The sequence below is a fragment of the Camarhynchus parvulus genome, chromosome 4 (genome assembly GCF_901933205.1).
Source record: "Camarhynchus parvulus chromosome 4, STF_HiC, whole genome shotgun sequence".
Lineage (NCBI taxonomy): Eukaryota > Metazoa > Chordata > Aves > Passeriformes > Thraupidae > Camarhynchus > Camarhynchus parvulus.
Window position 1 is genome coordinate 53593573 of NC_044574.1, and position 16477 is coordinate 53610049.

At 41.5% G+C, this 16477-nt stretch overlaps 1 protein-coding gene across 6 annotated transcripts in view; it reads left to right on the forward strand.

Moving 5' to 3' along the window:
* The window catches only part of FAM13A (family with sequence similarity 13 member A), a 119948-nt gene that overhangs the window by 73363 nt on the left and 30108 nt on the right, over positions 1-16477 (forward strand). For 5 of the 6 annotated variants that reach the window (XM_030947278.1, XM_030947276.1, XM_030947279.1 and 2 more), the window contains 5 exons: positions 6226-6270; positions 7822-8001; positions 10831-11017; positions 13872-13948; positions 14663-14705. In XM_030947278.1, coding sequence (XP_030803138.1) covers positions 6226-6270; positions 7822-8001; positions 10831-11017; positions 13872-13948; positions 14663-14705 — 532 coding nt within the window. The remainder of the gene's footprint in view (positions 1-6225; positions 6271-7821; positions 8002-10830; positions 11018-13871; positions 13949-14662; positions 14706-16477) is intronic. The other variant, XM_030947280.1, reaches the window with a different exon arrangement.

Sequence of the window (16477 nt, forward strand, 5' to 3'; positions counted from 1 at the left end):
GGGAGAAAATATGTGACAGTGAGATATTATATAGCGTGAGCTATATAGATATATTTATAAAATAGCTCACTGTCAGATATATATATATATATTTTATATATATATTTATACAGATCAGCATCAAATTTAAGATATATACTAAAAGAAATAATAACATAAATAATAAAGTCATATACCTGAGGTCTAATAATGAAAATCTTTGCCCTGAAAGGGGAGTTCCTCACATTTGCAAGTGCCAGGGGGAAAAAAAAGATGTGAACTTACTTGTTCATGGAGGGATGAAAGGGAAGTATAGGATAAAAATACTTAAGTTGAAGTAATCACATGACAGTGGATATATAAAGGAAGTATTTTCAGCACACTTAGAAGTATGGCTACCCCTGTACAAGAGACAGGTGAGCCTTAAACACTTTCAAGTCACTCATGTTCCAATAGCTTTAGGTTTGTGAAGGTGATTAAAGAAATGGGAAGACTGTTACAAGATGGAGAAAAGAGCATGGAGATCCTAGCTACTGTAAGAAATTAACCAGAGCACACATATTCCCCCTGAGTTTTAGACAGAGAGGGGAGAATGTGTATGTTAATAATGATATTGATGCAAGAGAGAATGTGTACAAATAGTTTATTAATCTATTTGGGCAGAAAAATATTAATTTCATAGCTGGAGCCCTCTCTCATTGGCCATAATAAGGATGGTGCCAGCTTGACCAGTTTGAGAGACCTGGGTTTGAATCCATTCACCTACTACTGACCAGAGTTATCTTCTCCCTCTCTGTAGTCCTTGATTAGATAATTTGTTGCTCAGCTGTGCTCAGTACCAGGCAAGGAGATTTCTATAGTGTTAAAAGAAGAGGAAAACCTTGCTAGGTGATTGATTGTTCCAGGCAGTCATGCCTGAAGGGCATTTACGTTCCAAAACCTTCTGTAATAACAAAACCTTGTGGTAAAGGGAGTTGACAGTTGTTAAAAAGTGCTCCTTGTATAATTCTTTAGTGAAACTCTGAATACCAGCTGCAGGATGCTTGAGTAATGAGTACTGAGAAACACTCAGCAGTTTCAGGTAATGAAGCAGCAAGTCCCTGTAAGCACAATTCCATTCTCTGTGTGCAAGGAGTTCTCAGAAGACAGGGAATCTTCAGGCATGCTTTGTGCTGGCCTGTGTGGCTTAGATGTGATGTTAATCATGTAGATGCTTTCAGAGGAGCTCCCTGTCCTGAGATAAGCCAGAGTGATGTCACAGGGGAGAAAAGCAAAAGCTTTGTAGTGTGGAGCTTCCTTGTTAACATTCAAAGCATTAAATTGCAATGAGACCTGACATCACAAGCAGTGCCAAAGATTGCATTAAATACCCATGAGTGCTGGGCAAGGCATTGGACAGTTTTGCCTAGTTCTTTTCCTAGAAGTATTCCTGCAGGCATTATTCAGTACAACTAGCTGTTTCTCCTTTTAACAGTTTTTATTCGAGACAACTCTTTAAATAATACGGGTCGGGTATTTTTACCCTGAAGTTTATTGGGTAAGGTGTTTTATGCTGTTTGTTCTCAGGATAGTTTCCCGAAGAAACTGGAAAACTTTGCTCTGGATTTCACACCTGCTCAGAAATTTGCATGGCCACCTTCACCCACCCTGAACACTTCTCCCTCCATGGGATGTGCCATAAGAGATCCTAAGTGCACAGGAGTGCTGGGCTCCATCACAAATGTGATGTGTGTTCATATCCTTCACACCTGCACTGGCTGAAAGTAACCACCAGGCCAGTGGGTGTCCCTGCTCTGGGTGCCTGGCTGCCATGCAGGTCTGAGGCTCCCTGGGGATTATTTCCCTGCTCTGCAGGGGAGCCTGCAGGGACACAGCCATGCAAATTCACCAAACTGAATCACGGGGCCTCTATGAATCCCCTGCAGGGTTGTCTCTGCTCCAAGCAGTAGGTGTCAGTGTGCATCTGTCATAAAGGAGGTGCAAGTGAAAAACATTAAGAATCCTGAATAAAGTTGCTTTTAGTGGGGTTAGTTTTCTGTGTAGTAACAAAGTAATGTAAAAAATAATTTACCATGTTTAAAGGAGGGATAATTTGATCTGAGTTTGTGAAAGTGTGAAGGTACTGAGAAAATAATGAAAGCATGTCCTTTGTGTGATGGAACATCCCAGTAACTAAGAGCACACTGCTTTTGTTTTGTTTTTAAACTCGTTATTTTCACATTTTGTATGCCATCACAACACTTCTCTTTGGTCAAAGTATGTCAAATAAAGTAGTTGTCTTAAAATGGATCCCACATGAGTTTGCAGTATTGCATGTCACAGTGTGGAGAGTGGGATAGCATTTAGACCATATAAATACCTATGAACAGGAACTTCCTAGATCAGGGATTGAATTACTATGTTCAGGACTTCAGGATTTCCCATCTGTTATGACAAAGCCATTTAAACATCCTCAACCTTGCTGGAATAGTAAAATGCTAAAAAGTTTTTGCATCTATTGAGGCTTTCTTCCTGTTGCACTTGGCTTTTAAAAAAGCCAAAACAAGAACAAAAGCCACTTTTGCTTTCTGAATAAAGCAGATGGACTGTAAGTACATGTCAGCAACAGGTGACTTTAATGCCAGACTGCAAGTATAGCTTATGAATTAGGCCATTAGGTGCTGTCAAGAATTAATTAAATGACTTCATAAATGAAAACCCAAACTGAGAAAACACTATGCCAGTATGTCAGTTTCCTAGTTTGCTCTGTTTGATGTTTTTTTCGTTGCTGTTTTTGTCTAGATAAGATACTTTGCTCAGTAGTGGCTTGAATGAAAGAAATCAGGAGTAAGGGCATTGATATCCAATTCATTGATATCCAACATCTGCTGTCATAAGATGCCCAACGCAGACCAGACAAGCTGCAGGCATTACATGAGAGAATTCTCACTCTGGTGCACATCTTTTAAACTTTGGGAGGACTAGTTAGGGGGTGCAGGTGAGATTTAATGGTGATGGAAGATAGCACCTTCTTGTCCTGGGGGCTGAAACAGAAGAAAGGAGGCCATGCAGTAAGAGTTTGCCTTACGTGTGAAGTAAGACATTATCTAGAGCTGATAGAGCACCTCTGAAAGTGAGCAAAAGACTTGGGTAAACAAGTTAGACAAAACTAGGAAGTGCTAGAGGTCAGACTTCCCAGAATGAAAAGCATGAGGGTCATAAGAAATCAGTTCAAAAGTTCATAGCACTTAAAACAGCTGTGTGCCTTTATGGTTTTCTGGCTGGCTTTCTGAAAGTAAAAGTCCCCCAGCACTGGGAAGCTGTCCTGCTGCCTTCAGTCGCCTGAGGAGAACCTGTAATTTCTATGAGATTTCTATTTCTCAGCATGCCCTGCAACAGCAGCTGCATAATCTAATAAAGATAATCTAGCTGTGGAGATAATTGACTGTGTGTATCAGTGAAACGGAGCTGATGTGAGGAGAAAATAATGAACTGGAGCAGAGCATGAGTTCCATTGGCCGGGTGATTACTGAGCAGGGCAGCTGCCTGTGCAGGCGGGCACAAGAGCCAAGAGGGCTCTTCAGGCATGGCTCGCCCTGCCTGCTCCCCAGAAATCCAACAGCAGAACGGCTTCTGCCACCCAAGGAGTTTGGAAAACCCCTCAGGATACACCCTGCCTGCTTGTCTGGGCTCTGCAATCCTTCCAGGGTGGTGTCTTTGCCTGAGTTTGCCAACGTGCTCTTGCAGTGCCTGTTCTGTCCTGCAGAAGGCTCGGATCCTAAAATGACTGTGTAGCTCTCTCCCCTCCACCGTTTGTTTTGGATGTGAAGTTCTTTGGTGTAAGAAAGGTTGGTGGGGAGTAAGTAAAGCAGTTTAGTAACGCATTTAAATTAAGTTTCAAAATGAAACAGCCAAGAAAGTTACCAACTGTGGAATTAAAAGGAAGTTAGTGTATCTAGAAAAACTCTGATTTAAAATCTCTGCCTTGTTGTATTATTAACTTATAAAAGTGAATGCTCTTTTATTAGCCCCCCTTATGAGACAGGGCTAATAGAAGAGCATTAACTTAGCGCAGAGCTAAGGATAAACTTGGATTCAGTACAGTAAAATCAGAATATCAGAGCTTTATTTTGTAGTCATCCACTCAGCTGGCATGTATAGGATTCCTTGTTATTTGTCAGTAGTTTAAAAATCACCGTGTTACTGTCTTTCTTACAAAATCTATATTGCCTGAATAGAGCTTTTCTAGATATAGTAAATTAATTGTTACACATCATTAAAAATTAGGGTAATGTACTTAAAACTGAATTGGTGTTAGTAAAGCACACAGTTAACTGTGAATTAGAATGTACTGGGGTATTAGAAAAATTTTTGTTGGTAGAAAAAAACTATGTCCTAGGGATGTTTTGAAAAAGCTAAAATCCAAACAATCCTTTCTTCCTCTTCTGAAAACAGAAAAGAAAAGTGTGATATGAAAGACAGCCTCACTCAGTTTGGCTTGCATGTAGGTACTATAAAAAGGTGATACAGCATTAATCTACCCCCATGGGTGTAGGAGCTGTAGCAAGCGCATTCATTGTGTCTAACAATGTGATTTAGCCTACCACACTAGCACCTTACTTGTTAATATGTCTCCATAGGAAACATATTAACATCCAGATCTTAAAAAATAGTTTTGGGCTGGGAAGAGGCCGCATAGTTCCTGTAAGCAAACCAGATAGCAAGTGGGGGGCTTGAAATGTGCACTTCAAATTCCAACCCTATCCTGTTGTTGATAGTCAAGATGTTAGATGTGGGAAGAGTGTCATCTTGCAAATTTTGTTTCCTGTATGCAGATATTTTATCTGTAATAATAGGTACAGTAATAGTTGTTTGCATGTCTTCATGAGATTATCCGCGTGGCACAACTGCTCAGGTCCTGCTCAGGTAATGTGGAACATACTGGCAAGTCCATGACTGCTTTCCTGGTGTGCTCCAGTGACTTGTGCAGGGACTGGAGAGTAGCACTGAGTGAGGCTGGGACTGGCAAGGATGTGTGTGTGGTTAGAGCCAGGTGAGCACACCAGCTCAGCCTGAAGCACATTGCAAGTGTGATTTGCAGCTGGGTGTTTGTGGGGAGGAGTCACACTGGTTTGTTGGTTTTGTTAAATTAGCTGTAGTGACCCTTCATATCCTTCTCTTCCTCTGTTTCCTGCCTTCTGCCCAAGTGACATTCAAACCCAGTGAAGCCACAGAGTGGTTATCTGAGAGAGCTGCAGCTTCTTAGCTAGCTCTAGCCCCATACAGTGAAGTGCAAAGTATTCAAGGGAAGCAGAGAGGAAACCTTTGGGTAGCAAAGGCAAATCAGCTATTGATGGTTCTGCAATGAAATGATTTGAGAGAAACTGGTGAAGACTGAAAACAATGAGTAGCTATTTTGGCAGGAAGAGCATCTTACATCCAGCTTGGCTTTTGTACTCTGACCACATTTTACTGGGATTTATCAGCCAGTTGTACTCTGCTGATACGGAGATAATTTGAAATGAAACCCCTAGGCCTGTAGTTTATTTGACTTCAGGGAGGTCGCAGGAAGGATGAATAGGCAATGTCACCTTATCTGCAAGGCTGAGTCAGCTGAGTCAGTGGATGAAGAAGGGGCAGGATGGGACTCAGCTTGGCAGAGGGAAGAAAGCAGTGACACCTGTGCCAGGTCAGCTTGTTCAGAAGGGCTCTGAACAGCAAGTGATAACATCTACATTTGTGTCAGCTCTTCCTGAGCCTGATAACAGACTGAGGTAAAAACAAGAGAAGCATGCATAGATTTTATTTTTTAAAATGTGAAGCAGAGAATGTGAATATGTTCTTTGAGCATGTTCAAAGAGAGAATAGTTAAACAGAGAGAGCAGTTAAATATTAAGTGTATACATTTTCAAGTCAGCTTCAAAAGACAAGGACTGCTGTCATGAGGATAAAACATCATCAGCAGAAAGCCCACAAGAAAAGAAAAAGATCTGTACCATGTTGAGGTTGAAATACTTGCTGTTAGACCTTTGCCTATTTCATGGGAATGACAGGGAAATTAATTGTTGAGGATATTGACTTGTCAAAATATGCCACGTCACAGTGGGAGTGAAAATTCCTTAAGGAGAAAACCTGTGACCTGTGTACACAGTTGTTGTTGAGACAGCTCAGACCTTTGAATCTTAGCACTACAAAGAGCAAGAGGTTTTAAGACCTTATTTTGATAATAAGATCTTCCTTTCTTTCTTTTTTTTTTCTTTTGTACAGTACCCACGTATCACAAGTCAGTAGCAACGTTCCTGCTACAGGAGAGTAAGTGTCTTTTACAATTTTGTAGCTATCTTTCCTGGAGCTTTTTCAAGTATTGCTGGTTATTCTTTGATTTCTCTTTAAGAGTTGTTCTTACATAAACAAAAAAGAGACAGTGTTTCCCAAAGCAATTAATCCACAATGATAATAAATCACTTCCTCCTGAAAACTTCTCAGGCCCTTGGTTCTTTACTCACTGTGCCTGTGATGTTTTGCTTAGGCAGAACTTGCATATTTTGAGACGTTTTTTGCACTTTGTCATCTTCTTGCTGTTGTTTGCTCCCTATTGCATCCCAGCAGAGGATGTGACCTGACGCTACTGCTGTAACTGGGAGGAGCAGAGCTAAAATGAGTTGGCTCCTTTGCTGGAGCTGGGAATTCCCAATGGCTGATGGGTTTGCAGAACTGATCTTTGTCAATAGTGACATACTTGTCTAGTTAAACTCTGGGCTTTTGCAGTTGTTAAGGTCTTCTGACTTTTCCAGGAACTGCAGTCTCAGCAGGCTTTCAAGTATAGCAACTTAGCACAGCTTTTGTGAAGGAGAAATGAACCCAAGCACAGATTCCCATACTCTGGCTACTCAGTTGAAAATTAACCAGCAAATCCTGAAATAATATTTTAATTATAGAAAAAACAGTAGAAGCCATACATGGACTTTGGACATGCAAGTTTGAAAAACCCATTCTTCAGTGACTGCTTAAAGCATTGCAAGAAACAGAGATGGGATGGGGATGTATACAAAAATGTGTTTCTCTATGATCTCTTTGGAAAAAAAATTTCCCATGAAAGCTTCCTCTGATGAAGGAAGGAAGGGAATATTACAAGAGAATGGCAGTACCAAAACAAATATTCATTTGTGTTGAAAGTTCAAGTAGTCCCACACCTTTAACTGATGCAACTGCAGGGACTCTCTTGTGGTGCCTTGTGTGGAAGCTGTCTTAGTGCCATTGAGTGTGAGGGTGGTCTCACACCAGTGTCAGGGTGGCTGTGGATGCACAAGAAAGTGGCCCAAGAATGTGTAAAAATGGTATGAACTCAGAACAAAACCCATGCTTGGTTGCAATGTGTGTGAGGAGTTCACAGTGAGCTACTGCATATTGTCATCCCTCTGTGAGACAGCAGTGAATCATCTTCTTGCAGGTGATCCATTGCCTTACTGAGCTTGTTTTGCACAGCAGATGTGACCCCTGTCAGATGGCTGGATATCAAATGCAATTTTGTCACAGCAGGGGTTTTTAAGTGGAGGATGAAAGTTAGGCACCAATGTCTGTAGTTGCAGTAAGTAAAATTAGTTGTTTTACTGACATTTCAGACATTCCTAGAAATAAAAAGAGCAATATTAATTGGGAAGGCTCAGCTATTCTGAGGGTCTTGAACCAGTGGGTATCTGAAGATTTTGGCGTTGCTCTTTGCATATGTCGTAGCGCTGGAACATTTTGTGCTGCTATCCTAAGAAAACATAACCCACAGATACCCTTGTTTTATTTATTGTTGCAGAGAGGGAGCTCCACAAAATCTTTGAGCTCAATTGACCTTATTTTTCGGCTTGACAGGTATTTAGAGAAGACAATCCGCTCAGCCGTGGAGCAGCATCTCTTTGATGTTCATGGCTCAGGCGGCCAGAGTTCAGAGGACTCTGAATCCGGGACGTCTTCAGCCTCTTCTAATGTGTCTGCCAGGCAGAGGAGGCGACACCACAAAGAGCAGGAGGAAGCCCGGAGAAACAGAGACATGTATGAGCCTGATTTCTTTGTTTTGGAAAGTATATTTAAGTCTACCCCAGTTATTTCTTCTTATCAAGGCAATGCTGTGTTCTCTTGTGAAAGGCACTGACCTTTGCCCAGACTGCAGTGCCCGTGCGGAGCTCCATTGCATCAGTCAGAGCTGGGAAATTTAGAATTTGCTGGATCATGGAGTGAGGCAAAGCATGATAAGAATCTAGGGGGTTATGCAGTCTAGTTTTTAATTGCAGTATTTTGAATTGGTGACTTACGGTATTTGTTGCATTAGTGGAATTTCCCAAGCAGTTGGCTCTGCTGCCTTTAACTTTTGTTAGAGAAAAGCATTGGGCTCAGCTGCTTTTCTGAATTCAGAATGTCTTCAAAAATGAGATTAAGTTCCACTTTTGTGTGTGAAGGCACAGCTTGTGTTTGGGTTTAGTGAGGAGACTTGGGAGTTTGTCTGAAATTAGAAAAATCTTCCTTTTGATTAATCAGAATCTAAGATTTTTTTTTATCCACCTTATTACACAAAGTTTAAGCATGACTTAGTAGTGAATTTCCTTAAATGTCTGTCCAAGAGTGAAGATAATTTTCTGGTTTTCCATTCATACTCCTAGTTGTGACATCTATTGTGTGGTACAAATGTATTACCACCACAGCTTTAACCAACTTGTTACACAAGGCACAGCTGTATTTGAGAAACTGTAGCACAGACAAGGCCGGGTTCAGCTCATGTGTTTATCTGTAACACAGCACTAGTTCTTGTAAGGAATGTGTATGCCTCACTGCAGTATTGGATTGCTAGGATTTGAAGTTGATTCCAAAATAAACATCTAGTCTCCCGTTGTTGTTTCCTGGGTGCTGAATTCCCCAAATTCTATTGGATCTGTGCCTTCTTATATGAAGCTACTTTTATACACGTGCATAGCCATTGATACCTCCTGTTAATATTGCATGTGTGGTATTTCCCAAAATGTATCTGTGCTGCTTTTGTACAAAAAAATCTGTAGTTACCAAAAAAAAAAAAAAAAAGGCACTATTTTCACCGTGAATCAAAATACACTGTAAAGATGGCCTGGGAAATTGGCTCTTGCAAGTCACCAAAGTATCTGGCAGCAGCTCTAAAGTAGTTTTTCTTGTTAAGTAGCCCTGCTGACAGGCTTCTCAGGTAAGTAGGTCAGAGACTGGCTAGTGTACGTGTTCGGAAGCATATAGTACTGCAGGGCTTTTCTTCAGCACTGAGTTACAGAGCTGCCTCTGGATATGGCTGACAAAGTCATTCAGGCTTGGTCCAGAAAGCTGGAGCCAAGGATTTAAAGCACATTGGAAGTTTTGAGTGCTGGCTGTGGTCCAAATTGTTTTCACTGGTTCCCTTAGGTCAGATTGCTGGGATTTCTCTGGGTAAATTTTCAAAATTGAGAATTCCTTTCAAAACATCTTTCTGTTGTTTTTTTGATTGTTAGTGACTTCATCTCCTTGCCTTGTGATGGATGGATCACAAGAGGATTTGTAATGTCACAAAATGGGACTACAGGCAGGAAGAGTGTTTATCACAAAATCACATAGGTGAACTCCCAGGCTTTGAAGATTACATGATCTGCAGGCTCTGAATGTGTAATTGGTCTGCTGAAGGGTTTGTAAAAACTTCCACAAAGACAAATGTGTTATCTTAGAAGTTTAGTCAGAGATTTATCATACCTCTTTGTATCTCTTTTCCACCAACAAAACCTAGAGATCTATCATCTAGAAAGTCACTGGAACCTTCTAGTTTTGTTTTTGTTCTGAATACTTGCCTTGCTGGCACTGTCCAAGTACTGCAGAGTAACTGGTTTCTTATCACACCAGTCAAGTGTAGATGAGTTCTCCTGCTGTTCATGAAAGCAGGCTTTGGAGTTGCACAGCACTGTGTAAGACAGCCACACAGAGTTAGCAAATGTTCCAGGTTCAGTGTCAACTGTAAGCAAGCTGCCTTTAGGCCCTGGCAGGGTAATGAGATGCCTTGTGTTTCTCCTGTTCCCATGGTGTCGTGATGTCTGTGTGCATCTTCACTGCTGGGCAAAGTACAGGGAGGACTACTTACCAAGTGGTTAATGGAAAGCTGCCTGCTGAAGGATCCAGCAAGGCTAGATCAGCCATATGCCAGGCTTCTGGTAAACATGCACAAACCCTGCAAGCCCAGAGATTCTCAGCGAGTGCATCACGTGGTGACTTAGGGCTGGCTGTCCCATCCTCTTCCCAACACAGCAAAACAGTCCTCTGTCCTGGCAGTTGTGTTACCATTGCAGAGGTACATTCCCTTTTATGTTTTGTGTAATTCCCAAATAGAAATCAAGCATTTGGCTAAAGCACCACCCAGTCCTGCTCTTGCATTTGAGAGTTATGAGTAAGAGGGCCAATTATGCGGTGTCATGCACCAAAGGAGATCCCTGGACCGCAGCTGTGAATCACTTTTCTAAATTAAAAGCTTGTGTCTCAAAGGAAAATATGCTTCATACTCTCTATAAAAATTGCACAGGCCGCCAAGGGCTAATCCATCTTCCATGTGAAGGCTTCTGGGTGTTGGGTTTAGTGGCAAGTGAATCAAATCCCAAACATGGTTCCTCACAGCTTTCTCACCTGAGGTGTATACACTTGGCTTTTGCTCCTCAGTGGGATTTAGCATTGCACAGTGTGTGTTTTTGGCTGCATTGGGAAGAACCAGAGATAGTGGTTTCATAGGGAATAGAGAGTGTTGCCAGAACTGCACCAGTCCATATGATGTAGTTCTCTATTGCTACCATAAATGTAGTGACACAGTGTTTTAAGCAACCTCTTGCTGTAATGTCCCTTCTTTTTTTTTAGGGAAGTTGTCAACAAGGAGAACATTCCCTCTGGATTCAGCAGTCTTGAAGATTGTATTCTAGCTGCTCAAGATGTAGAAAAATTACAAGACGCCAGCTCTGGATACCTTAGTGAAAGGAATAAATCAAAACGGCAGAAATCCAGCACCAAGCTCTCAGAGCTTAATGACAACCAGGACAGTCCTGTGGTAAGCCAGCACGCTACACCTTTGATGTCTGTTACTAGGATGGGAAAAGCGCTTTTATTTCAGTGCACATCTGTTTCCCTTAGGTAGCCATTTTTGCCTGCAGTACAGGCCTCCGTGCCTATTTTGGACAATGGGAAACACTGGATCTGACAGTTGTAACCCTTGTGATGAGGCAGCTGAGGAGCCATATTTCTGCTGTGATACTCCATGTGTAGTCATTTTCTCTTTCTACCACTTTTTGCTTTTTTTCTTTTGAATTTGGTGAAGCATTTTGGAAAGCATAAAAGGATATAGGTCTTTTTCCCAGTCTTTCAGAAGCTTTGCAAGGAGTTTGAACCTTAGATGTAGGTTCTCATGTTCACGTCAAGTTTATTTTCATATTCCTGCTAAGCTCTGAAACTAGATTTCAAGTGACTACTTGATAATGAGATGGTAAAGGTATTTTATGCCATTTCCCTAAAGCCTGTGTTTTACTGTGGTGCTTGCAATTTGGAAAGCACTTTGAAGTGTATTGGTCCAAAAGGTGATCCCTCTATCCATCTTTTACTGAAGACATCAATGACTTTGTTATAACATTGTAAAAATCTGGAATACTGTAGAACTTTTCCAGCATATTCTTATGTGACCTTCACAGTAGAGGACAGTCTGCCTGCTTCTACAAGCTGTAGAATAGAACTGGTTCACCTTCCTCCCCTCTCAAGCCAGAGCAAACACTGACTGGGGTGTCGGCAGCTGAGAAACCCCACTGTGCTTCAGCGCAGGGTTTGCATGCAGTGGCAGAAGCGCTGTGCCTGCACCAAGCATGCATTGCATGGTTAACAGGAACAGCAGGAGCTGTGTGAAAATGCTGTCCTGACCTACAGGGCATTTCCTTCAGGGATGCTTGATTAAGTTGTAGAGCCTGCTGAAAGCAAGTTCTTAATCTGACCTGTGTTTGGACTAATTTTGTTTAGATCACAAAATTGCAATGATCTGATATTCTTACCCTGTGCCGAGATTCTAGAGAGAGGTGGATTTACATTTCATTATGATCAAAAGAAGGCAAGATGCCAAAAATTGTACACTGTGCTCAATTTAGTAACTTAAATTTAGTGCTCAGTATCCACAATCTTCCCATGTGATACTTCATGAAAGCAGAGTGAGACAGACACATTCACACTTCTGTCTTTGCTTGTAGCAATGCACTTTTAGATAGGCAAAGGTCTAGAGCTAATGGTCTTTTCATCACCTTTTCTCTGTGCCTGTGGAGTCTAAAGCAGTTGCAATGTAAATGAGAGTTTTTATCAGGATTTAAGAAGTAAGTACTGATGGAAGTGTCCACTTTTGCTGCAGACCTGAAAAGCATTCGTGAAGTCTTCAACTTGACCCAGAAGAAATGTCCTCAGACTTAGCTGTGTCCACTGGACTTTACCCTGTCCCTCATTTTTTGATTTCTTGAAGGGCAAAGGCTGAAAGGAGTGGAAAATGAACTAATCTTGTATTAAAAGCACATTGCCCAAGATGACCAGCAGTTCTTTCTTGCTCTGCTATAGGAAATGTCAGAGTGGGATGATCAACTGCAAGTATCATTATGAAACATCTTGCAGAGAGCATGGTGCTATTGTTTTGGAAGAGCAGAAGCTGCTTTTTAAGTTTTAATGAGTATGTTTATTACATACTTGCATTTCAGAGACTGCCAGAAGGATGTGTGATGGTTTAGCTTTCTTTTGGCTACACCTTTACACATCAAATCATAACCCCAATTAGGCTACCTACTTGGAGTATAACATAATATGCACCTTAGCATTTACTAATAGGACTTTGTCATGTAAACAAGTTTGTGATGCTGTCTCTCCTTAAATACCCTTTTCTGAGTATTCCTTTTTTTCAAAGCCTGAAAGAGTATATAGGACAGTGTGGGGAAGCTTTCCTCTGAGCTGTCTGATTGCATCTGGCTCAAAAGCACAAGTCAGCGCTGGAGAAACTGTCAGCTCCACTTAGACTCCCAAGCAAACCAACCACAAAGCATTAAAAGCTTGTAACTGCATTTTAGGGACATGGTAGCCAGGTATCAGTAGGATTCCAAGAATCAAATTAGGCAAGGCTAGAGTGACTGACCTGTGTCACCATATGGGGCTGGAGGTGTAGCAGATGAGAGAAGGCTGCCCCAAGCTGCTGTGCATGTAGTTTCCAGGGCACAAACCCACTTCCTTCTATTTTAGAGGACTTGCCCAAAACCCAGGGTAGAAAGCCTCCTTGACATGTGCTTGAAGTGGCCACATGGATTGTCCTCACAGTACTCAACAGTGCTAATATTCTTAATGGTAGCCAAGACAAATCTCAGAACATGAGGTCATAACCAGTTGGATTGTTTGCCCTGCATTCGTATTAGCCCAGCATTACATCTGTGCAGTCAGACTCTTTTCATTCTTATGCCTGTTAAGAAGAAACTGAGGAAGGGTTTGGCTGAGAAGTGGAGGATTTTCTAACATGAACATAAAGGAGTTCTGCTGAGAGGTTACTGTGGATTTTGCTGCCTACTCTTACAGGAGTTGCACAGACCAAAGAATTGCTCCCAAGCCTAGGCTGTCTGTCAGTCTGTAAAATGGGAGCTGCCAAGGTACCATGCAGCTTTATTCTGCTCTGACATTTGAGGTTGTCTGATGAAAGAGACAAAGCAGTGAGCAGTTGGGTTTTCTTGCAGTTTATGGGCAATAAAGTGTGGGATTTGTTTAGTGCAGTGGGCAGTAGTGTGAGTGTTACCTTTTTCCTAGAAATCCTGTTAGATCTTTCTGTATTTTATCTGTTTAATGGCCTGCAGCTTGAATCTGTTTCTCATATATATCTTACTGTTTTAATATTTACTGTATTGCAGAGTGTGGAAAGCTTTAGCTCATCCAAGCCTATAGACAGAACAGGACCTGATGACATGGAAATTTTATCTGAAGAAAGGTGATTTTAATCTTATTTTATGTATATATATGTGTTTTCCTTTCCCTGTGGTTGTAGTACAACTTGAGAGATCTCCCACCCAGGCTGTGGGGGTGATGTGTATGCCCCAGAACAGATTACCCACCATGTTAACTTCCAAGCAGAGCTTCATGGAGGCACTATGTGTGTTGTGTGGGCTTTGCCCTGCAGCAAATGCCACCAAGGCTCTTTTCCCAGCCTGAGAGGAATGTCACTGAAGGTGCTGATGGTGCAGACTTGGAAAGAAATCAGCTGTGGAGCACCTGAACCAGCACGCTGCACACAGGAATGCAGGGCCTGTCTCACCTGGCCTCTGGGCTGGGAATCCAACCCTTTCCCTTGTGCTTCACTCTTCTGTGAGAGCTGTGCAGCCTCACTCTGCTCACCTGAGATGACAATTTCTCTCAACAATTACATTTGTTGGGATAGGTTTGAATTAAGGGCATTGGAATTAAATTACATAATTGTTCTCAAGTAGCTCCTGAGAGGAAGCAAAAAATGCATAGTTTAGCAGCTTGAAGTGCTGCAGCCCAGAGAGTCCCTTCATTTACTGTGTGAATTAGTGAGTGTGCAGGAGTAGCAAGAATGTAAAAACCTTTGTGTGCAGAAGTCCTGCTTGTTTTTGTTACAAGACAAGTCTGGTTTTCTGTTTGTAATATGTTGGTTTGTTTTTTTTCTTTGTTTTGTTTTTTATAGCAAAGAGAGTGAAAACGATGGGGTTTTTTTCAGGCATTCTCAGGTTAGTATTGTTTTTTGTTGCTGTTTTTGTGTTTCAGTTTTGTGGTCTCTAAAGGAGCATTTTATTGAGCAGAATCAAGTAGTTATGCATATAGTTTTGTTTTTCACAAGAGACATGGAGTTAGCATGTACTTTTTCTGTCCCTTACCCCTGCTTTTTATTTACAGAGTTTAGGGAGCCTCTCAACCTTTGAGGAGTCTGATAGCTTCTGTTTCAATCCCTTTGATCTCTCCTTGCCAAAAAGGGAAGGATCACTGAAGTCAGCACTGTGGTTTAAGTGGCATGAAGTTCCCTTATTAATTATGGCAAACAGGACATCTGACTTCTTATCTGCCAGGGTTGTAAGATTAACTTGTCTCTCTTGATTTCTCTAAAATCATTTGGCCTTTTATTTATCATTTCCTACTGCAGCCTGTTGCTCTTGGACATAGGTGTCTGTAATCCATTTGTCTTAGAAAACTGGATCACCTCCTGCTTCTTCTAAGTTGATGAATGGGATGGATGTCAGGAGGGGAGATGTGGTGTTGATGGCAGTAGTTTTTCCCCCAGCTTTTAATTTCTCTTGAACACACACACACACACACACACTTCTTGCACTGGCTTTATGGTGTTTTCAAAGATTGGGGTTGAGTTAGGTTAAACCCCTTTGCAGTCACTGGTTCATTTGGGTTTGCTTAAAAAACCTCTAGAGAGCCAAATTATTTAAAATAATGGGGAGAGTTATCTGAGGCACCTCTCCCTCAGTTGTGCATCCATTTTAAATGGGCACAGTAAAGCAGCTGTAGCCACTGTCTGATTTCTCTGGCTGTCTGGAGTTGACTGAAGGCTGGTAGTACTTTTAAATTAGACTCTTCTTGTGTTTCTTTTAAAAATAAAAGCCACTATGCATTTATTGTTTTGAAAGACTTCATTTCTGGTAGGAATTATTTCCACCTAGCAGGAAAGGTAAAAGGTTGCTAAGAGCTGAGCTCTGATGAGCTGTGTGGTAGCTGGTGAAGTTTGTTGGACCCTGAAATACGTAGCCCCTGCAAAGGGTGTTCAGAGCTGCCTTTGATCACTGCTCTGAGTGGGCTAACATGCATCTCCTACTTTGCTCCCAGAGGGTCAGTAATCCCTTGCACTTGCTCATGAGCTGTTGTATTTTCCAGAGCTTGGATTTTGCAACAGCTTGTTCCTCACGTACCCACGTGCATGTGGAAAAGCTGCTGTTGCTGCCATGCCACGCAATACTCCTATAAAGCTTTTCAATTAGCCTGGTGGAGATACATTTAAATATGAAATCATAACCTTAAAATAAACTACACCTTAGGAAAAGTTTTAAAGTGTAAAAATTTAACTGCAGAAGAGGATCTTAACCCAGAGATTGGGTATTTTATAGGAATTACAAGGTCAAGAAAATGTTACATTCCGGCCGAGTTGTTTTACATTCCTTGCCCCTTATAAGCCTTTTGCTTAGGGCAGCTTAAAGACATACGTTTCATAACAAACAACTCATTCAGGTTGAGGAAGGGACAAGGTTCTTCTTATTCTTTTCTCTTTCTCACCCTGCCTCCAGTCTAAAGCTGTTAGGAAAAGGATTTGGAATTTGCTATAGCTGCTAGTTTTGCTGACTTGGGTCTCTATGAAACTGTAAAAATACCCTGAAACACAACCCTCAAATGAATTTTCAGTGGTTTTGTAACTTTCATAATCTGCTCTTGGAAGTAGCTAAGTTCCAGGATGAAAACCACAGGTTTCTATTAGCCAGGTTTTGATAAGGGAAAAGTATTTAAG